The 22,865-nt window shown below is 49.2% G+C and overlaps 1 protein-coding gene across 2 annotated transcripts in view; it reads right to left on the bottom strand.

Annotated features, from left to right (window-relative positions):
* The window catches only part of RAB30 (RAB30, member RAS oncogene family), a 61,490-nt gene that overhangs the window by 16,972 nt on the left and 21,653 nt on the right, over positions 1-22,865 (bottom strand). For both annotated transcript variants that reach the window (XM_075417089.1, XM_075417099.1), the window contains exon 2: positions 548-648. In XM_075417089.1, coding sequence (XP_075273204.1) covers positions 548-640 — 93 coding nt within the window. In that variant the 5' untranslated portion in view covers positions 641-648. The remainder of the gene's footprint in view (positions 1-547; positions 649-22,865) is intronic.

The raw sequence follows: 22,865 nt of genomic DNA, 5'->3' as shown, positions 1-22,865 counted from the left end.
AGTGCAAGGAAAAAACCTACAACTTATGTTTCATGGTGCATCGTGCAAAGCCTTCTCTTGCCCCAGATCACAGAAGCCTGGTCCTTTCCCTGTTATTCTGCCACAAAAAAAAGGTCTGGTGTTTAACAGAAGACACCGAGAGCCCAAGACCCAGATTATTTAATCATCTAATAATGCCAAGTAAGCTTCGTGCAGCGGCAGGAGGGACGGAGAAAAAGCACATGGGAGCACACCAGGAGATGCGCTGGTCCTTATAACTGGTCCAGAGCACCTCCAAATCAGGAGTTGTCATCCCAGTGGCTTTCAGAGGGGACTTTCTGTCTCCGGGGAGGGATGAATTTTCTCCAACACAAGACTCCCACGGGGCTGAGCACAGCACCAGCTGCACTGCTCATGCCGGTACGTCGCTATAGGCAATGCACACACCAGGAGCGTAGACAACAAAATGCTTCAGAGCGGCGATGCCAGCAGAGCCCTCGGTGCACAGCTCCCATCCCAGCGCTGTCCCCACCCTGACGTCCCGCGTCCCAGCGGCAGCCAACCTTACCTGAGTGAAGCGGCGGACCAAGCAGGTCTTCCCCACACCGGCGTTGCCGATTAAAACAATTTTGAAGAGGAAATCATAATCTTCCATACTCATTTAAGCAGCTGCAAGAGAGACAGAGCACGACATGATGTGAATCAGGGCAGTGTGAGAATTCCCTTTTATGCCTGCTGAACTTTATTCCTCCAAATATCCAGAACAAAGGTCCCCTGGCGTGTGCGTGACACCTCAGATAAGGGAGGAGAGCCCTTCCCCTTCCAAGCTGGGACATCCACGTAGTCCAACATCAGCTGCTGTGAAACCTTGGCCACGTTCTGGCTTTCACGCCATCTCACCTGGCTGCCCGCGGGTTAGAGACGCTGGTTCTCAGCTTCCAGAGCAACGCTCCACAAGCCCAAGCCACCATTTTCTAGGTTCCCCCAAATGTTTGTTTCATTTTGTTTTTAACTGTGTCAGCTCCAAAGGACAGCACGGACTTTGCCACCTTGTCTGAGGGGAAAACGTGATTTATTTCTGTCAGGGCAATACCCAGAACCCCGCTGTGAGCTCCTCCAGGCGGGTGCTGGGTACCCAGGGAGCAGGGCTGGGGGGCACATGGGGCAGAACAGACAGGGAAATTTAAATATAAAAGCAGCAGCGTTTGCCTTAAAGGCGGAATGAGCTCATTTGCTAGAATCCTAGTGCGGAGTGGGGTAATGGTTTGGCTAAAGTACATTATGAGAGGATTTTAAAAAAGAAGTAGTAATGGATGATATTAGGAACATTCCTACTGAGACAATTTTCTTTAGTTTTGTGAGGATAGCTTGCTTGGCGTAAAGCTCACATGGGAAGGGAACACAGAGGAGCCTGGGGGGAAACCAGCACACATCCTCCCCCACCCCGAACTCCAAGCTCCTTGGCAGGATGCAGAGACCAAGGATTCAGCAGGGTCACAGGAGATGGGCAGGGGTGCCTATGCGGGGGAAGACCCACAGGGCTTCCTTAGGCCAGTCGAAGTATGGGGAAGACCAAACGGATAACAGTAGTTTGCTGCGGCTGAGCAAGGCGTGAGGGATGAGGACCCCCACCTCCATCTCCAGTGCACCAAAGGGTGTCGCCGACACCATGACCAGAGAAGGGGTCTGTAACCTTCAAGAAAAGCAACAACAGGCAGAAGAGATTCAGCTGAAGGCTTTAGGCAGACAGAAAAACCCACAGACAAGGGAGCAGAAGGGCAGTGTCCAAACCCAGCTGTGTCCACAAGGATCCAGATATTACACATGGTGTCAAAGACCTGTCCTCAGGACTGGGTAATGGTATAAGATAGGTCAGTAAAGAGACAGATTTACCAGGCACCAGTTGAGATACCAGGTAAGGCAATACTGGAGCATCGCTACCTGACCCACCAGTACTATAGGCTAGGCACTGGATGAGGAGATAGAGCCAAAGATGGGAAGCACAGGAGATGGGTGGGTGGAAAAAAAAATAACAAAAAAAAAGTATTTTGAAATTGCTGTCCTCAGTAAAGCCCCGGAATGCATAGAGGTTTTTTACAGAACTGACAAAGGAAGCAAATCCAGCACGGGTGAAACCAGCTTCTCATGCTCAGCCCAAAGGCAGAGCCTCCAGAGGTCCTTCCTTGGGAGGGTGCATGGCCCTATCTGCGGACCCCAGTCCCACCATACAGCTGTGACAAGCCTATAGTCAAACAGCTAAAGAGTGTAAGATAAAACTGAGCCAGTCTGGGTCTGCCTGGCAGGGCACACCAAAACGGCTCTCCAAACACCTCCGAGAGCCTGGGCGACCTGCAGGCCAAAGAGGTGGAAACCTGACTCAGCTGCTTCACATCTATGCTCCTTGGCCTTTCCAACAGCCTAAAACAAGGGTAATCACACCAATTAATGACTAACAACCTGCATCACATCAGCAGGTGGTTAGCAGGGACAGGGCTGAGTCACTACACGGACATGTCACTGCGCCCAGGCCAGTGACACAGCATGGCACTCGCCCTGCTGCTGCTTTGCTGAGCTGGAGCTCCGGTCCCCTGCAAAGTGCCACCAAACAGCAGCAAGCTGGAGCTGGCCCGAGGACGCTCTAACATCACCTTGCTCTGACACACAAGACCTGGCAGCTCTCTCCCATCTCTTCATACAGTGAAACAGTGGGGCCTTAAAGAGCAGCCTCAAAAAAATGACCTTTTTTATTTCTTGGGGTTGTTATTTTGTGTAATCATTTCGTGTCTCCATGCCTGGCTTTCCCACAGCAGGACTGGACAACAAGAGTATTAAGAACATGTTGACAGTGCTCTTACAATCAAGGCTAAATATTAATATACAATTTCAAGCTTTCACACTAGCCAACGTGAAGGAAAACGTGATCATCCACTAAAAGCTACTTCAAGACTAATGAGACTTACTCAGCACTGGATAATTATCCCTGGGATGCTTCAAGTCCCGGAGAGCACTGCTCTCCGCCAGAGGGATTTCAGTTCTATTACTCGTACCCTAAACAACCCAACGTTCAAATTTATCTTCTCAGGAAGCTTAAAAATAAACTTTGTCTGCAGATCTTTGAGCTCAGAAATGCTAAATGGCTCAGACATACCCTAGAGTTATGTCTGATCCTCTTCATTAGGCTCCACGACTAATCATATGTGATAATGACCCCAAACGAGAACTGGAAGATGAGCCAAGGCCATAAAACAAACAACGCAACGATGATATTAAATGCCAGAACTGAAGAGACAGAAAAAGTGGGGGCACGGGAGGGGAAAAAGCAAAGGACTGAGCAAAGGAGAGAGAGAAGTGATTTGGGAGGTGGAGCGGGCAGGTGAGGTTGACCATCGCTGCCCTACCACCCCTGCTCACTCAAACTGGCGTTTGTCCCTCCAACGTGCACACACACCAACCTACCATGCTGTCAGCACTGAACACAGAGACACTGCATCAGTCACCATTACGAAATCTTCTCCTCCTGCGAGCCCAGCCTTTCGGCCAAGCGACCTTTGCTGCTGACTCACGATCATGCAACCCTCCCTCTCCCCGGGGAAGATGTGGCTGAACCTCTGCCCCGCTCGCCAGGGTCGGGGAACGTGCATCTCAGCAATACATCACACTTTGCATTACATGGAAAAGGGAAAAAGGAAAAGGGAAAAAGGAAAAGGGAAAAAGGAAAAGGGAAAAAGGAAAAGGGAAAAAGGAAAAGGGAAAAAGGAAAAGGGAAAAAGGAAAAGGGAAAAAGGAAAAGGGAAAAAGGAAAAGGGAAAAAGGAAAAGGGAAAAAGGAAAAGGGAAAAAGGAAAAGGGAAAAAGGAAAAGGGAAAAAGAGCAGAGTGCAATGTTCGCTTGGTTTGGGGGTTTGGGTCCCCCCCCCCCCCCCCCTGCTTTGTCGTGTTCGCAGACGCACGGCTCTGCCCTGCACCCCTGCAGTGGCTGCAGGCATTAGGGCTGCGGCTGCCTGTCCCACCCCTTGGCAGAGACGAGACCCTGCAGCAAGGGCAGGGGATGAGATGTCCATCCATACCTCAGCCACCCCTTGCCACCTTCATCTCAGTCGCAAGCGGGGCTGGTTACAGCGCAGAGACATGGCCTATCATGATGAAGCAGATGAAGCACGAGCAGAGCCTGAGGCTGGCAGCAGAGCAGAGTTTCACGGCCAGTTTTGCCAGCGGCAGTTTAGACAGCTTGCATCCCGACCAGCCCCCATGGCTTGTGGCCCCCCGGGCTGTTCCCACCAGCCTTGCAGGGGATGGGTTTTGCAGGGTTTTACTTCATTTTGGTTGCTGCTCGGCTCCACTCCATCACACAGCCCCACGCACAGTCGCTGCGGGCAGGAGCAAGGAGCCAGAGGGGCGAATCGACGTGGGACGACCACCCAGAGAGGTGGTCTATCAGCAGGAACGCAGCCGAAGGACGGCAGGACATGTTTTAGGCTGAGCTGGTTTTCCTTACTCAGGCGAGACGGAGCAGTAATCTCTGGGTATTTTTCAATGACTAATTCCAACTCAACCAAAAGATTGGCGAGATCCACCCAAAATGAAAGCGCAAAGGCCAGGGGCTTTCACCCCTCCTTGCCCCCATGCAAGCCCATAAAAGCAAGCTCCAGCTCCCACGGAGACGCCCGAAGAAGCAGGAGCAGAAGCCGTGGGCTGCTGTCCCCATACAGCGAGCGTTGCTGCAAAGGCAGACACACACCGGTCCTTCCCACTTCTCCCAGTGTCCTGCCTGCTCCACACTCCCACAGTGTGCTCGGTGGGACTCGGTCCTCTGTTTCACCCTGCCATGGGCTCTTCACTGCCTGGAGATGTGGGGCAGCAGGGCAGCTGATGGAGGAGAAAGACACAGGCCCACCTGCTCCTGCTGTTCACCATGTGCCACCAGCCAAGGAGTTTATCCACAGTAAACAGATGCTTCAGGAAATAAGATCTCCAGGTATGTTTCAGTTTATTGCCCAAAATGATTTCCTTTCCCTGCATTTGCTTCATTCCCCTCTTAGTACTCCCTGATCCACTTCGGTTCACTTGACAGTGTTTATCACCATCTGAACCAATTATTTTGCCGCCTTTTTGCAGTGTTTTTTCACCCGTTAGTTTGGACAAGCACAGAGGGTTCCTCCTCATCTCTGTCCTGCTCTGACCATGCCATGCTCAGCCTCTTTGGGTACCAACCAAGTGGCAGAAACGGAAGGCAAAAGTTCAAATACTATCTGGGAGACACAAATGACTTTGGAGTGCTCAAGTTCTCCTTCAAATGGATGAAACCATGATTCTGCCCATCCCTCATGAGCTTTTACACAAGCACCAGTCTTTGCACAAAACAACTAGTAAGTATGAGTGAGGTTTTCAGCTGATAAAGAGATCTCTGCCACTTCTCTCCCGACTCCGTTGCTCGAGGAAGACTTTCCACCTCTAGGCGTGATCAGAGCAGGCTCTACGATGATGATTTTGCCCAAACTGTTTTGGCTCGTGAAGCCAAAAGGGGAGCGCGATACTTCAAAAGAGCAAGCCTCTTTCAGTCAACTGCAAGGTGTGCCAACCTCTGCCTGTCTTCTACCCTTCCTGGAGATCACAAGATAACACGTGCTTAGGAAACACGATGGACAGCCTTCGTCTGAAGTCAAAAGCCTTTCATCTCTAAATAAATGTTTTGACACCTTCATTTTAGAAGAACAAAACAGAAACAACCTGTTGTTTCTAAACCTCCATGGTATCTTAGTCCTCTTCTGAGTTAGAGGTGCAGGAGTCATGGAGCAGCAGTTCACATCTCCACAGGGCCAGGCAACAACCAGAGCAGGGAGTGCATGGCACATCATGGCACCACCTGCTCTCCCCACCAGTCTCACTCAAGGATTTTCATTTCCTGTAGCCTAAAGAAGCATCAGAAGGCTTCATGGGCATGTCCTGCTTATGAGCCACGGCTAGAGGACCACTGTCCCCAGATCAGAACAGGTCAAATCAGAGCAGGCTTGCTGCAGCCAGGTGATGCAGACCCATGCATGGCTATAGAATCACAGAATCATTTAAGTTAGAAAAGACCCTTAAGATCATCAAGTACAACCATAAACCTCACACTGCCAAGTCCACCACTAAACCACATCCTTAAGTACCACATCTACACGTCTTGTAAATACCTCCAGAGATGAGGACTCCACCACTGCCCTGGGAAGACTGTTCCAGTCCTTGATAACCCTTTCAATGAACAGATTTTTCCTAATATCCAATCTAAATCTCCCCTGATGCAACTTGAGGCCATTGCCTCTCGTCCTATCGCTAGTTACCTGGGAGAAGAGACGAACACCCACCTCACTACAACCTCCTTCCAGGTAGTTGTAGAGAGCAATAAGGTCTCCCCCCAGCCTCCTCTTCTCCAGGCTAAACAGCCCCAGTTCCCTCAGCTGCTCCTTGTAAAACTTCTTCTCCAGACCCCTCACCAGCCTCATTGCCCTTCTCTGGACATGCTCCAGCACCTCAATGTCCCTCTTGTAGTGAGGGGCCCAAAACTGAACACAGTACTCCAGGTGCGGCCTCACCAGTGCTGAGTACAGGGGCACGATCACCTCCCTACTCCTGCTGGCCACACTATGCCTGATCCAAACCAGGATGTCGTTGGCCTTATTGGCCACCTGGGCACACTGCTGGCTCATGTTCAGCCGGCTGTCAACCAACACCCCAAGGTCCCTTTCCTCCATGCAGCTCTTCAGCCACTCTTTCCCAAGACTTTAGCATTTCAAGGGGTTGTTGTGACCCAAGGGCAGGACCTGGCACTTGGCCCTATTGAAACTCATACAGTTGACCTCAGTCCATAGATCCAGCCTGCCCAGATCCCTCTGCAGAGCCTTCCTACCCTCAAGCAGATCAACACTCCCACCCAGCCTGGTGTCATCTGCAAACTTACTGAGGGAGCACTCAATCCTCTCATCCAGGTCATGATTAAGATGTGAAACAGAACTGGCCCCAACACGGAGCCTTGGGGAACATGACTCGTGACCGGCCTCCAGCTGGATTTAACTCCATTCACCATCACTCTCTTGGCCCATCCATCCAGTCAGTTTTTTACCCAGCTAAGAGCTGGGTGAAAAAACTATCCACAGCTGCAAAGGCTTCTCCACATTTAGGGATAAAGACTGAAACCATACAAGGCCAGGAACATTGACAATTTGCACCTCAGCTCTATCCAACCTCAAATCCTCATTTACAATCTACTGCTTCAACTGGACACAGAGAAGGATCTGCAGCTTCTTCCTCCTGCTGGATCTAACCAGTAGGTCAGGGTGGGGTTTGACGTATTTATATAATTCTTAATTAAGAAGTATTTTTTGCTTTTCATCATCCAATGGCTAAAAACAAAAATAAATGTAGCTAAACATCTCGAGTTCAAACGGCAGCAGTTATGTATACAGATATTACGCTGATCACACATGCCATATAAACCAGGAAATTCAAAGCTAAGGCTAATATTTCTAGCAGAAAATTATTCCTTGCAGGCCAGAAAATTGCAGGGAACTCTGGTCTGGACATGCTGCTACATTACACAACTCAGTATAAAATGTTTTCATTTCCAGATCAACTGCCAACCCAAGCGGGCTCCTGCACTCAGCAAGCACGAGCCCAGCTCATGCCCCTCTGCAAACAAGTAGCCTGGATTTCCTTCTGCTCCACTGCCCACCTTCCTCACACCTCTCTACAAGGTTTAATTTCACTTCCATTCACACTGGAAAAACTAAGAAAGACTTCATCCCCATGAACGCCTGGATCACCCATACCTCTGTGCTGCTGGTGGCAAAGCCACAAGCACATGGGATCCACGCTGTCAGCTTGGTGCGACATTCAAACTCCAGAGATGTCTTCCCCAAATTCCAGGGAGAAAGATTTATTGCAGGCACCTGGGGTTGCACAGCCCAGCATTTCCCATCTCCTCCCATCGCAATATCCAGTTGCCTGTGCACTGGCAATCCTAAACGTGTGTCTTCATCAAGGATGGTCCTTCATAGGACGGGAGAAGGTCCTGTGTGCAGAAACACCATGCCTCTAAGTGTGATTTCCCAGGCAGAAACACAACGGCTTTTATCCCGCACACGCATCTCCTACAGACTATCAGTGCACACACCTCCACGGCGCACTGCGCTTGCAGCGTGCTCGCACAACCACTGACAAACTCAGGCTCAATGAGTCCATCCACCACTTCCAGGAGGCATCAAGCAACTACACATGTAGTGGGGCTTCCCCATGCACGGCAGCCCCATCAGCGTTGGCCGCCCAGCTGCCACTCATTCAAAACTCTAGACACATTAAAAAAAAAAAAAAGAGCAAACTGCATCCAAATTTTTCATCTGGAGAAAGCAGTATATTATGAAAACCTCAGCCCTACCCAAAAATTTTATGTGGAGAGATTCCTGCTCCTCAGTCCTTTGCTCAGTGTATTTCTGCTGCAGAAACCAAGCGAGCTGCAGGTGCAAGATCTTGTATACCACAGGTATGCTTGATCTCACAGACATATTTCTACAAAATAAAGAAAAGCTGAAGTTGAGAAGTTTTGCATCAGTGGCTGCACAGAGCCCTTCCCTTTACCTCTTTCATCACCACAGAAAATTTGCAGCTCGCTGGACTACTTTGACCAGATCACGGCTCATACATTACTTGGCCTCCAGGAGCTTGTGCGAGTGTGTGCCACAGAGGAACCCACAGACACGCAATTACAGATGCTTCACCGTAAAACAAGCACGTAAATCCAGCACCAGTATCATCTGAAGGAAGATCCCAGAGCAGGACTTCTGCTTTACGGGGCAGAAGGAGCTTGGGGGAGCAGGATCCTCAGCTGTGATGCACACGCTCAACATGAGAGGATCCAGCCCTGCCACAGCCCATGGCTGGACACCAGCTTCCCTCACTTCCACAGATCATAGAACGCTTTGGGTTGGAAGGGACCTTTAGAGGTCATCTAGCCCAACCTTCCTGCAGTAAGCAGGGACATCTTCAACCAGATCAGGTTGCTCAGAGCCCTGTCCAACTTGGCCTTGAATGTTTCCAGGGATGGGGCATCGACCACCTCTCTGAGCAACATGTGCCAGTTTTTCACCATCCTTATAGTAAAAAGTTTCTTCCTTATGTCCAGTCTAAACCTACCCTCCCTTAGTTTAAAGCCATTACCCCTTGTCCTATCGCAACAGGCCCTGCTGAAAAGATTTTCCCCATCTTTCCTATAAGCCCCATTCAGGTGCTGAAAGGCTGCTCTGTGGTCTCCCCAGAGCCTTCTCTTCTCCAGCCTGAACAGCCCCAACTCTCTCAGCCTTTCCTCATAGGAGAAGTGTTCCAGCCTTCAGATCATCTTTGTGGCCCTAGCCACCTGTAGGCTGTTGTCTCCATCTGCCTGGTTTGCCCAACACTAGATGTTTCAGATCTCACATTTAGCAGAAATCTTTTGATTTTCACACTCTCCTGGCATCCCCTGATGGTGAAAGGCTTTGTGTCTGTGCTGTCCACCGCTGGGTGAAGTTTTCTGGGTGGCTTTGCTAGTACTGGCGTCAAGAGCAGCATTAACACATATCATTAATCATTTTTTGTTGGATAGTGGAAGGTTGGGTGGTGTTTGGGTTGGGCACCTCCTTGAGGATCTCAGTGCCACCAGAGGCACTCCAAGAGAGATCAGACAAGTCACAGACTTCTGGAGTCTGGTGTCCTCATTTAACTTTCCCACTTTCTGGAGGGAGGGGAGACTCAGCGACGTTTGTAACACACTGCTGTTGGGAACAGCCATGGAAATACAAAATATCACATGCAGACAGCAAGTTATATTCCATCAAATATATTTGAGGATTGAACTGTTAATCAATGAGGACTATCCTCACACAGCTAAATGAACTAATCTGATTTCTACATTACTTAGGAAAAACGAGATACGCAGTGTACTTGCGAAATAGCAAATAGAAAACTAATTTCTTCAGGATTAAAAAAAAAAAAATGCTGACATGCACATCCACGATGCCACAATAGCGGCTGACCAAACCCCACACGAGCAGCAGCACACCCAGGACACACACCATCTTCGGAAAACTGTTTCCAAGCCGGATAACAGCCCTGCACTCCGTTTACTGGCGGAATCTGGGTTCTCGCTGCAAAAAGCTTGGCGCAACCTTAACACACGCTCTTATAAACGTCTTTCAAGACATTCCTGGACATGGAGACCAAATACTGCATGCTCAAAACAACACACCGTTGGTTTTGGCCCCATTTGAGCAAATCCTGGGACCGCAAAGCTGTATGTTCTGCAGCAAGACATTTTTGCATGGAAGCAGTTAAAGACTCTGCCAGCACAGCAGACAGGCTGACTTCCAAGCGTGGAAAACTGCATTGCAAGAAATCCAGCCAAAAATGCTGTTTTATCCACTCAAAAACAACAGCCTCTTCCCAAAGAAAAAGAAAAAATATTTTTTTAAAACTACAGCCAAGCATTAACTGGAACATGCCTTGCATGGAAAAGCCAGGAAAGCTTCCTAAGCCCAGCTCTCTACAATGGGAAATAAAGCTCCCGCACCAAGACCTGACCCACTGAAATGCGGAAACCCATCAGCACCTTAGGTGAGAACTTCTCTGCCTTTAGAAACCAGGTGCAGTATCAGGCTGAACCTTGGACGTCTCCCACAAGCTGGGCAAAGGTTTTAGGGACAGCAGCCCTACAAGCAGGGAGGCAAAGCTGGAGGAGGAAGGATTCATCCTTGGTGCAGAAGAACGGTATGTGCACATCAGACAGGTAAAAGGCAAAGAAATCTCCTGATGCATTAAGTTTGCTGGGCTGGCATGGGTTTGAGCGGCATCACGGTCATACGCGGAGATGTTTTGACACTGGGTGACAGGGCTCTGATAAATCACTTGCAGCATTAGACAGTGACACCGATGTTTTTGACTACGCATGAGAAAAAGCTATCACAACTACAGGATTTCAATAAAATATTTACGAGAACATCATGACTCAAATGAGGTTGCAAATACAGAAGTATCACAAGTGTAAGGACGTCATCAAGCAACAACAGAAGTCCCATTCAGTTCTGTGAAATATAACTATGTACATTAGATAGTTTGGGCTATAAAAGCACACCCAAGAAAATCTTCTGGAGTATTAATGACAATGACATGCCTCACTGCTGTTGACCGTCTTGTTTTGATTGCGCCAGAGACTGTGGTATGAACAAGCTAAAAATTTTTGCTAATAAGGTTTTGTTTTGTAAGAATGCTTTTTAATTAAAAAAAACCTGTTATTTCCACTTCTTGATTTCTGCTCAAGTTAGCTTGTGATTTACTGGGATTTACACCACTTCTCCACCAAACCTAGTAGAAGTAAGAAGCAATTAAGGTTCATCTAATCTTGCTTTCACATGGCTGAGATCAGTGTCCGGAGAGCTTGGTACCCTGCAGCGTGGGCTGCGGGGGCCACAGCACCGTGCGTGATGCTCCTGCACGGTGCCGTGTCATGCCATGCCGGGCCAGCCCAACAGCATCCTGCAGTAGCAATCAAAAAGCTAAAAACTAACTACTATATTAAGATGAAAGTTTGCTGTCTGTTCAGAAGGGACAACAGAATACACAAAAAACTCCACAACAACCATACCCACTTTTCGCTCTTGGCTTTGTGGCTTGGATCAGATATATCAGACTTGAAAGGTAACTTTCCCAAAATACAATGATAAATTAGCAACACCAGCAGTAAAGGGAAGAGATAGTAAGCAAGATAAAAATCCTAGAATGGTCCTAAGACCTTTCAAAGATCATCTCATTCCAACCCCCCTGCCATGGGCAAGGACACCTTCCACTAGACCAGGTTGCTCAAAGTCCCGTCCAACCCCCCTTTGAGTACCTCCGATGATGGGGCATCCACAACTTTTCTGAGAAACCTGTTCCACCTCACTGTAAAACAACAACAACAACAAAAAACCACACACACACACAAAAAAACCCACTATCTTGGACACTGTTCTTGACAACTTATTTCATCATACATTGAGTTGATCTTATTAATATTCAGCCAGCTACACCTCCTGAGGAGCAGACGCAGAACCTATCATTCCTCCACACCAGATCTCCAAAGAGGAGATGCACGTTCTCCTGCTACAGCTATGTGCCCTTGCGTTGGCTCTCTTTAAATGACAAGAATCAAAGCCAAAACACTACAGCTGTAAGAACTGTGCCTGCACTGTAAAATCTGTACAAAAACAAAAAAGAAAAAAAAAAAATAATGTTCCTCTGAAGCATTAAGACTGATAAGCTTTCAGTGAGAGAATCTTGACCCCCAGCTAGCACCTCTCATACATTTGATGCTGCAGTCTGACATGCAGCGAAGAAGCCTTCCAAGACAATTGCTTGAAGGAGCTTTCTCCAGGAAGGAACACAAAATCATTCGGGTAATTGATCACACAGTGCAGGTCACCCACCTTCAGTCAGTCATTCGCATCTGGATTTTGTGAGGCAGCATCTTCCTGGGGACTCAAGAGGGAGGCTGACATCCCCAGGGAAAGCCTTCAGGCATGCCCTCCAACTCCAGAGCACAGCCCGCTGCTACGGAGTAGGATTGCTAAGAGAAAAGGGGGTTTTGGTGGTTGAGTTTCAGCTGGAGGCTCCCTCCTCACAACCACACGTGCAACATCACCCAGCCACATGGGAGCTGTACATCACACCCACCACACATCGTGCCACCGCAATAGCAAAGGTGGCAATCTGCAACAGGGCGTTGGGGTTTAGGAAGGACTTCTGCCTGTTACACATTTTAAAGGAGAATTTCTCCTCCAGAAATGATAGCTTTTTTGAACATGAAGTGATGGAGGAATAAACCAGAGTCAAGCGTTACAGGCTCCTGTTAAGATGGCAGAGGCAATGCAATAGCGTTGGCTATTTAAATCCTCACGGGGAGGGAGATGAAGATGCTGGAGAAGATGAGGGCAGCTCATGGAAGCTCATCTGCCAGGTCCCCACTCCCTCCAAAGACAAGCTTGACATCCCAAACCAGAGGGCCCTCTCTACCTCCAAGATCAAGTTTGGGGTGACTGGTCTAGGCTAGTCCTAGGCTGATTATCATCCCAGTGCTCCCCAGTTCATCACCTCCTCTTATTTCCAGACATTTTGCCTGTAACATCATGCATGTTCATGCACCCAAGCATATACACTTCTGCTTCCCACCAAAACCACACCACCAGACCAAGCATCGGCCCCTCTAAAAAGTTTTCCCCTCTAAAAACGCTCTCATTTGATGGAAACCCCGCAGCTGGGATCAGCCAACCCGTCTGGCAAACGGCTGAGCTGACGGGGAATATTCTTTGCATTTCTGCAAAGAAACACTGCGGTACCCTTTTAACTGCAAGTATCTGCCAGAGGAGCAGATGTTTCACGAAAACAAATTGTTCAAAGGGGGAAGAAAGTGGAAATAATAGAGACTTGGGGGCAGTTTCGGGGCTGGTTTAAGCCCTGCTGCCTCCAAAGGGAAGGTTCCCAGCACTGCCCGTGCCCAGCACCCTGCCAGCTGCAGGAGGGACCCAATTCAGTCACGGAAAAAAAAAAAATCTGGGGGTGGGACAGCCAAGTTCAATTTTACAGCCCTGGTCACAGAATTCCATGTTTGTGTCATTTCTGGGAAAAAGTGTCTTTACTAGAACTAGTATTCCTGAGCAAGATTTTTATAAGGACATCACAGTGTCTTCATAGAGTAAGGAACAGTATTCATATTCTGGTGAAATTTTAGCTCACATGCTACTACGCAGCCTGTTTTCAGTTCCCCTTACAGTTTCAGGTGGTTGCAATACTTTCCCTTTGTCCTAAACCACCACAAAAGTACAGCTACTCATCTGAGGCAGCTGTCTGCTGTTCAAACCTCATTTCAGCTTGGGGCCAGCTGCAAGCCAAGAGACTGCATGGGTTAAATTCGATACCAGAAGAGATCCCGAAAAGCAGAAGAGCAGCTCTTTAGTGGAAGCTTTCTGCTCCAGTGGTCTCCTACCACTGCAGGGACATTACTCAAACAGCTTACCTAAAAGCCTGAAATCTGAAGAAATAACTTAAAAAAATGTGTTCCAGGAGCAGGGTCTTTGAGATTTATTATTCAGAGCTGATGCAGCAAGTGGTACCTTGAGGACTAAAGCAGGCAGGCCTCCCCAAAACCAAGCATCGCCTGTGCACACATACAGACACATTAAAAGACCGTGTGGGCCACAGCAGCTCTCTAGACCAGATAAATCATGTCTTCATCTCTGCACACCTCCACTCCCAAGTTCAGCTACTCCACATCTCCCACCACTCCAGTTAATTAATTATTGCAGAGCTCTGCAGACAGAGATTTGCATTTGGAGAGAAGGTGAAGGCACAACTGCAGCTTCTGCAGCACCAGTATTCACCCTGTTGATGTGGTCAATGTTCAGCCAACATATGATGTAGCCCAAGATCTCCCAAAGCATGGTACTTTTGCTCAGAAATACACTCCCATCAGAAATAGGATCTTTCAGGGGTTTTCCAATATAGACATTGCTGTGTTATATGTAATACCACATAAAAATACAAAGATTGTCCTTTACTACTACTGATCTCCTGGTAGCAGCCTACTGAAGTTTTGATGTCTTTGGGACAAATATTAGGAAGCAGAAATTTATTTCTTTTTGTTTACCTAAAACAAGAAGTAGCCAGTGCTCCACAGGCATGGATGCCAACATGACATGCGCAGCCCAGCTAGGGACCTTCACACTCACAGCGGCATGGTCATGGGGACACGACTTGGCACGTCAGCACCATGTTTGTGACTATTTATTTTCATTTCTTAGCAACAGAGCAGCTCTTGGGGTTGGGTTTTGGGTTTGGGTTTTTTTTTGTGTGTGTGTGTTGAATCTATATTTGGCACCCTGGGGAAATTCCTGAGCAGAAGACAGCGATTTTTAAAAGAGAAGATAAATGCTGGCACTCAAGCTTTGCTGACAGTAACACCACCCCCAGGCTTTCGGTTTAGCACGAAGTGCTCAGACCTGGAGCCAACAGGAATCCTCACAGGGACCAGTCATCAAGAGTCACGTCCATTACATTTTCTGCCTTTGCGAAACCTTGCCCCAGCGTAAGAACAGGAAAAGATTTATTGGCTCAAAGTCTCCAAGCCGTTTGTATCATGGGTAAACCAGCATCTCTATGGCTCTGAACCTCAGCACTGTTCAGCAGCACTCATGGGTCCCACTTTTTTTTGTCCTGTGGGAGCCAGGACCCCTCAGCCATAGCACTGTCTCAAAGAAGGGGGGGGGGGGGGCGGGGAACCACAAAGACTTCAGTACAACACAGAAATTTTGAACTAAGACCCCATTCTTACCATGTGTCATGGAAATACCAATATTCCCCAGCTCTCTACAGCTCCCAAGCAAACATGCAAATTAAATTCTGCCTAATCTACATGAGAAAAACAAATAACACCTGATGTTTCCCAACTCTGTTAGCAACATGGCCTTTAAAAAAAAAAAAAAATTTAATCATTGGAAGGAAGGATAGAGAAATCACATGGCTCGGTAGTTTCATTGGTTGTCATGGCAAACAAAAATCCCTGACTCTCCGACTTGTGTGTTTTAGAGGCAAGACGACAACAAAAATGCCCTTTTTTATGACTACAGAGGAATGTTTTCCTAATAATCACTTGTGAACTCACTGCACACTATATATAAACAGCTGCTCCTACCCAGGGAAAATGTTTGCTGTTTCTTACTGCGCGACTCACAGAATCACAGAATCACAGAATAGTAGGGGTTGGAAGGGACCTCTGTGGGTCATCTAGTCCAACCCCCCCGCCGAAGCAGGGTCACCTACAGCAGGCTGCACAGGACCTTGTCCAGTCGGGTCTTGAATATCTCCAGAGAAGGAGACTCCACAACCTCCCTGGGCAGCCTGTTCCAGTGCTCCGTCACCCTCAGAGAGAAGAAGTTCCTCCTCATGTTCAGACGGAACTTCCTGTGCCTCAGTTTGTGCCCATTACCCCTTGTCCTGTCACTGGGCACCACTGAAAAGAGCTTGGCCCCATCCTCCTGACACCCACCCTTCAGATATTTGTAGGCATTTATAAGGTCCCCTCGCAGCCTTCTCTTCTTCAGGCTGAACAAGCCCAGTTCCCTCAACCTCTCCTCGTAGTGGAGATGCTCCAGTCCCCTCACCATCCTTGTAGCCCTCCGCTGGACTCTCTCCAGTAGCTCTTCATCCTTCTTGAACTGGGGAGCCCAGAACTGGACACAGTACTCCAGATGAGGCCTCACCAGGGTAGTGTAGAGGGGAAGGAGAACCTCCCTTGTCCTGCTGGCCACACTCTTCTTGATGCACCCCAGGATCCCATTGGCCTTCTTGGCAGCCAGGGCACACTGCTGGCTCATAGTTAACCTGTCGTCCACCAGGACACCCAGGTCCCTCTCCGCAGAGCTGCTCTCCAGCAGGTCCACCCCAAGCCTGTACTGGTGCATGAGGTTGTTCCTCCCCAGGTGCAGGACCCTGCACTTGCCCTTGTTGAACCTCATCAGGTTCCTCTCTGCCCAGCTCTCCAGCCTATCCAGGTCACGCTGAATGGCAGCACAGCCTTCTGGTGTATCTACCACACCTCCCAGTTTGGTGTCGTCAGCAAACTTGCTGAGGGTACATTCTAACTCTTCATCCAGGTCGTTGATGAAGAAGTTAAACAAGACTGGGCCCAGTACTGACCCCTGAGGGACACCACTTGTCACCAGCCTCCAACTAGACTCAGCGCCCCTGATGACAACCCTCTGAGTTCTGCCATTCAGCCAGTTCTCTATCCACTTCACCGACCACTCATCCAGCCCACACTTCCTCAGCTTCCCCAGGAGGATATCATGGGAGACTGTGTCGAAAGCCTTGCTGAAGTCAAGGTAGATAACATCCACAGCTCTCCCTTCGTCTACCCAGCCAGTCATGTCATCATAGAAAGCTATCAGATTGGTCAGGCATGATTTCCCCTTGGTGAATCCATGCTGACTACTCCTGATAACCTTCTTTTCTTCCACTTGCTTGATGATGGCCTCCAGGATAAGCTGCTCCATCACCTTTCCCGGGATGGAGGTGAGGCTGACCGGCCTGTAGTTCCCTGGGTCCTCCTTCTTGCCCTTTTTGAAGATTGGAGTGACACTGGCCTTTCTCCAGTCCTCGGGCACCTCTCCAGTTCTCCAGGACCTCTCAAAGATGATGGAGAGTGGCTCAGCAATGACATCCGCCAGCTCCCTCAGCACTCGTGGGTGCATTCCATCGGGGCCCATGGATTTGTGGACATCCAGATCGCTTAAGCGATCCCTCACACAGTCCTCCTCGACCAAGGGAAAGTCGTCCTCTCTGTAGGCTTCTTCTCTTACCTCCGGGGCCTGGGATTCCTGAGGGCCAGTCTTAGCACTGAAGACTGAAGCAAAGAAGGCATTCAGTAGCTCTGCCTTCTCCGCATCCTCCGTCACCAGGACACCCGCCTCATTCAGCAGCGGCCCCACGTTGTCCCTAGCCTTCCTTTTGCTGCTGATGTAGTTGAAGAAGCCCTTCTTGTTGTTTTTGACATCCCTTGCCAGCTTCAATTCCAGGTGAGCCTTGGCCTTCCTCGTCGCATCCCTGCATGCTCTCACTATGTTTCTGTACTCTTCCCAAGTGGCCTGTCCCTCTTTCCACATGCCATGCACCTTTCTCTTCTGCCTGATCTCCGCTAGAAGCTCCTTGTTTAACCATGCAGGTCTCCTGCCTCCTTTGCTAAATTTCTTTCTCAGGGGGATGCATTGCTCCTGTGCATGGAAGAAGTGTTGTTTAAAAAGCGACCAGCACTCATGGACCCCCCTGCCTTCGAGAGCCCTGGCCCACGGGATTCCTCCCAGTAGCTCCTTGAAGAGGGCAAAGTCAGCCCTCCTGAGGTCCAGGGTTTTGATCCTGCTTATCGCCCTGCTTCCTCCATGCAGGATCCTGAACTCGACCATTTCATGGTCACTGCAGCCGAGTCTACCTCCAACCTTCACGTCCTCCACCAGTCCCTCCTTGTTTGTTAATACAAGGTCCAGCAGAGCGCCTTTCCTTGTTGGTTCCTCCACCACTTGCATCAGAAAGTTATCATCGATGCTCTGTAGGAACCTCCTGGATTGCGCCTGCCTAGCTGTATGGTCTTCCCAGCTGATGTCAGGGTGGTTGAAGTCCCCCATGAGAACCAGAGCCTGTGACTGTGAGGCTGCTTGCAGCTGCCTGTAGAAGGCTTCATCAACCTCCTCCTCCTGGTCAGGTGGCCTGTAGTATACACCCACCGTAATGTCACCCGTGTGAGCCTGTCCCTTAATTCTAACCCACAAGCTTTCAACTCCTTCTTCACTTGCCCCCAGGCCAAGCTCAATGCATTCCAGTTGCTCCCTCACATATAGAGCAACTCCCCCACCTCTCCTTGTTGACCTGTCTTTCCTAAAGAGTCTGTAGCCATCTATGACAGCATGCCAGTCATGCGAGTTGTCCCACCACGTTTCTGTGATGGCGACCAAGTCGTAGCCGTCCTGCTGTATAATGGCTTCCAGCTCCTCCTGTTTATTGCCCACGCTACGTGCATTGGTGTAAACACACTTGAGCTGGGCTGTCAATCTCACCCCTGGCCTTGGCACTCCAAGCCTAGGCTCATCCCTAGTGAGCTGGGCAATATCCCTTTCCCCCTTCGAACCTAGGGATCCAGGCAATTCAGCCCCAGCAGACATTCAGGCGTGGGTAATGAGAATCATGTGGTGACTTCTTGGCTGCCAAAGGGAGCCCAAACCAGCTGGGAGGGGGTCTCAGCTCCGTGACGGCTCCCCCACCAGCTCCCAGCACAGCCGGGGAACCTGGCAGCAGCACCAGTCCCCTCCCCTGCTCCCATACTCGGCATCACCACTGCATTTCTTGCCACGTGTCCAGTAACGGCAGTTTCTTCGTGTGTTCTCAAAGCAAGCCAAAACCACGAGTATTTGTGTGAGTTTTAATCTGCCAGTCAGGTAACAGCAACAAAGACACCCCGGGGCTTGCTCCAACACAGGCAATCCAGAGCACCTTGCACCCTGCCTGCATGACCAGCACCACACACCTCTAGTGGCAGTAGATTTTCTGAATATAGGTGGGAGATAATTTGGCCGTAACTTCAGGAGCAGGTCCCCACAGAGCCTGCTCCTTCCAGCCACGCTGCCTTTTGGTTTTGGCTACATGTGAGAAGTCTGGGAAGCTGAGGATATCTGTGCAGCAGATCTACATCACATGCTACATCACATGCTACAGCACTGCTCTGCCCTAGCGAGGCCACATCTGGAGTCCTCTGTCCAGTTCTAGGCTCCCCACTTCAAGAAAGGTGACAAGCTACTGGAGAGAGTCCAGCGGAGGGCTACGAGGATGGTGAGGGGACTGGAGCATCTCTCCTATGAGGAAAGGCTGAGGGAGCTGGGCTTGTTCAGCCTGAAGAAGAGAAGGCTGAGAGGGGACCTAATAAATGCTTATACCTCCTGGGTGGGTGTCAGGAGGATGGGCCCAGACTCTTTTCAGTGGTCCCCAACAACAGGACAAGGGGCAATGGGCACAAACTGAAGCACAGGAAGTTCCATCTGATCATGAGGAAGAACCTCCCTCTGAGGGTGACGGAGCACTGGAACAGGCTGTCCAGGGAGGTTGTGGAGTCTCCTTCTCTGGAGATATTCAAGACCCGCCTGGACAAGGTCCTGTGCAGCCTGCTCTGGGTGACCTTGCTTCGGCAGGGGGGTTGGACTAGATGACCCACAGAGGTCCCTTTCAACCCCGAACATTCTATGACTCTGTATTGCGGAGCGGAAGCGTTAGGGGACAGTGGACAGAAACCAGGAGGAATCCTGGATTCATTGGTTCTGCTGGTCAGGAAACAGCCTAAAGAACAAACAGCCCTCTCTTCCGCTCCAGGGGGGAATCAATGGATAAAGACCAACCCCTACCATTCTGTGATTTCACCACCAGGTCTTACTTGGTTGGTTTTGTCTCCAGCCCTTCCCCTCCTGCAAATCTTTCTCTTCGCTCCTGGACTCCAACGCAAGGTCTTTTGTCTAAAAGGAGCAACAGGACCCTAAGGAATAATGTTTATTATAGGATGTTGTAAGTGGTACTCCCCTGTGGGTTAGGGTTTTTCTGCTGACCCCATCCGCCGTGATTGCACGGGAGGAACCAGAGGTTGCACAACCACAGACGTGCGGCTGGCTGGAAAGCAGCCCCTTCTCTAATGAAAGCCACAAGCTCCTTCCCTTGCACTCCCCAGAAAGCAGCTCTGTATAAGCCACACCATCACACTCCAGCACTGCCTGCGTGCGTACACCGAGGGCCGTATCCAAAGTCACGGGCATCAGTGCACTGGACTGCAGAGCCTTCATCACAACCACAAACCAAACCAGACCGAGTTCCTCCCCAAACTTCGTCCACTGAACTGAGCCACAATCAGGGACAGACAGGCAAATTAGCTAAAGGCAATGGGATATAACAAGGATAACTAGTTTGGATCATTTATCTTTTGGATATGAAGCAGAAGGAAAGAGATTCATAGTCATCCTCCTCCCTGGCCGGGCTGTGCCTGCAGGTGAGACACTCACCTTCTCATTTACGCTTGCACGTACCAAAATGAGGTCACTTTGTATCAAGCACAAGAGAAATAGATGACTACAATAACTTTTCAGCTCAAACACTGTGAACTGTATCGCAAGCCCCATACGTTAACCCTTACCCACACCGCAGAGCTGAAACGTTGAGGCTGCTGAAGTTTCTGGAAATGCAATCACAACCCCAGGGACAAGGAGACTCAGCTCTTTCATCCAGATAAGAAGCCAAAAGCAGAGAAAAGAGGATCTTTCTACGCAGGACTCCAGCCGAAGCACCCCGGAGCACGCCGGTCCCGCAGCATCCCTTCCCTGCAAGGGTTGCTGGCTGGCACGCTTCGGGATGCAGAGCATTTCTGGATTGCTACGCATGTGGGTGGATGCGGGGAGGGGTGGGCAAGGGCGAAAGCACGGGCCAAGGGGGAATTAAAAGGCAGGTTGAGAAAGAAAAAGGGAAACAGAAATAAAACCAAGCAAGCATAGATCTCTTTAGGGTGTTACAACAGAGTGGGCTGACACTGTTGGACACCAGACAGTAAGTTGCAGGGATGTGACAGAGCAAATGTTTTTCATCCTAACTAGGAGACTTTGTCCAGAGGCTAATGCCAGCTAGTTACACTCAGGTGTTCAAGATCCCGACACACAATCCTGAAAGAAACGTGTGTTTTGGTCACAAAAAAAGATCATGTTAGCAGCTTTTTAAATATATACACCTTGACATTCTTTCTTTAGGATATGGCTTATCAAAGGAGATGGCATGAGTGAGCCAGACTGTGCTTATGCAGATATGGAACATCTCACATTCGGTTGTTCCTCGCAGTTCCCCAGTTTTGTACAAAATTATCTGGACTGCCACCATTTATTCTTTAATAGAATGGGCAGTCTACACAAAACCACTAACTGTAGTTCAAAACTCAACATAAGGCGTGTTCATTTAGTAAAACATAGATTTGCCCCTTCACATGTCAGTTTGCCACTTCTTCCACCAAACGCCAGCACAGCCTCGCTGCCCCCAGCACGCTCCCATCAAGCATCACGCAAGGCACGAGCACCAGCTCCCACCGCACCGCAAATTGCCATTAGTTGTGAACAGATTTCACAGCTAACAGAGCCCACCTAAAGCAAAGACTTCTCGAGAAGTTCTGTATTTATTTCTAGTCCTTTCTATGTGTATTTCTATACGACGTATGACTGAAATTGGATATCCAGGAGCAAACATGATTTTTTTGTGTGTGTGCACATTTATCCTCTCAGCAAGGAAAAAAAAAAAGGTAAAGACGAAGACTAGCAGTCAGAATATGAGAAGACTTTTTGGTTCTGCATACAACAGCTTGCAGGACAGGTCCTACATGGCATTTTGGGTTTTAGTCTTCCCTATGTGACAATCATTATACGCACTGCCCTGAAGCAGCACTGCCAGACCAGACCCCCTCCACCTTGCAAAGCTCTGCACGAGGAACGTTTGCAGCAGTATTATCTTAACTTTGAAAGCAGATTTACAAAGTCATCGGTTTTCTCTCTGAAAACAGAGGGTTCACAAGGACTTGCACAATTTTATTGCAGTGAGCTAACTCCAGCAAGAACAAGCTCATCCCAGCTTTGAACCGCCTTTTCAAATTATTCTGCTCTCCAGTCTATTTAAGCTTCTCTCCAAGGGAAGGGAAACCTTCACTGTTAATGTGCGCTGCTGCTCCCTTTTAGCATAAGCCCCTCTGTCTCTGCAATAGTCACGTGCAGAACAACTTAAATTTAGCCAACTTGAACTGGATACATGGATGATAAAAAGCGGAAGAGAAGCTGCTGCGGTGGTAAAGAATCCAGGCAGGGTAACAAGGCTTCCAACACTGGCTTCAGCTGGACTGGGCATTTGCTTAGCTGGCAGCACTCTGAATTGCAACAGATGATGGTGAAAGGAAACGTGAGAGAGCTGTAAAAATCTAGGTTTAACGGAAAAAAAGTGGTGGAAAGAAGATCTGAAGCAATTTTGTTTGAGAGTTTTATAAAAGGAAAAAATAAAGGTTACAGGGTGAAAGACAGGGAAAACAGGAAACGCAGAAGGATATGGGATGAATCTGGGATGAAGATGTCGATGTGGATGCTGCTGGAGCACCAAGGCACGAGCCCACCCAGCAGCACTGCAGAGAGAAGCATCCGCGCCCAGCACAGCAAGACAAGAGCAGGAGAAACGCAGCCTGGATGGGACGATGGGAAGACCTAACTAGCAAAAAACTAGTCCTAACCCTGGAAGGACACTTGCCAGCTACCTG

Source organism: Opisthocomus hoazin, chromosome 1 (genome assembly GCF_030867145.1).
Source record: "Opisthocomus hoazin isolate bOpiHoa1 chromosome 1, bOpiHoa1.hap1, whole genome shotgun sequence".
Lineage (NCBI taxonomy): Eukaryota > Metazoa > Chordata > Aves > Opisthocomiformes > Opisthocomidae > Opisthocomus > Opisthocomus hoazin.
The sequence above is the reverse complement of the archived record's forward strand: the minus strand, read 5'-3'. Positions and strand labels throughout refer to the sequence as shown.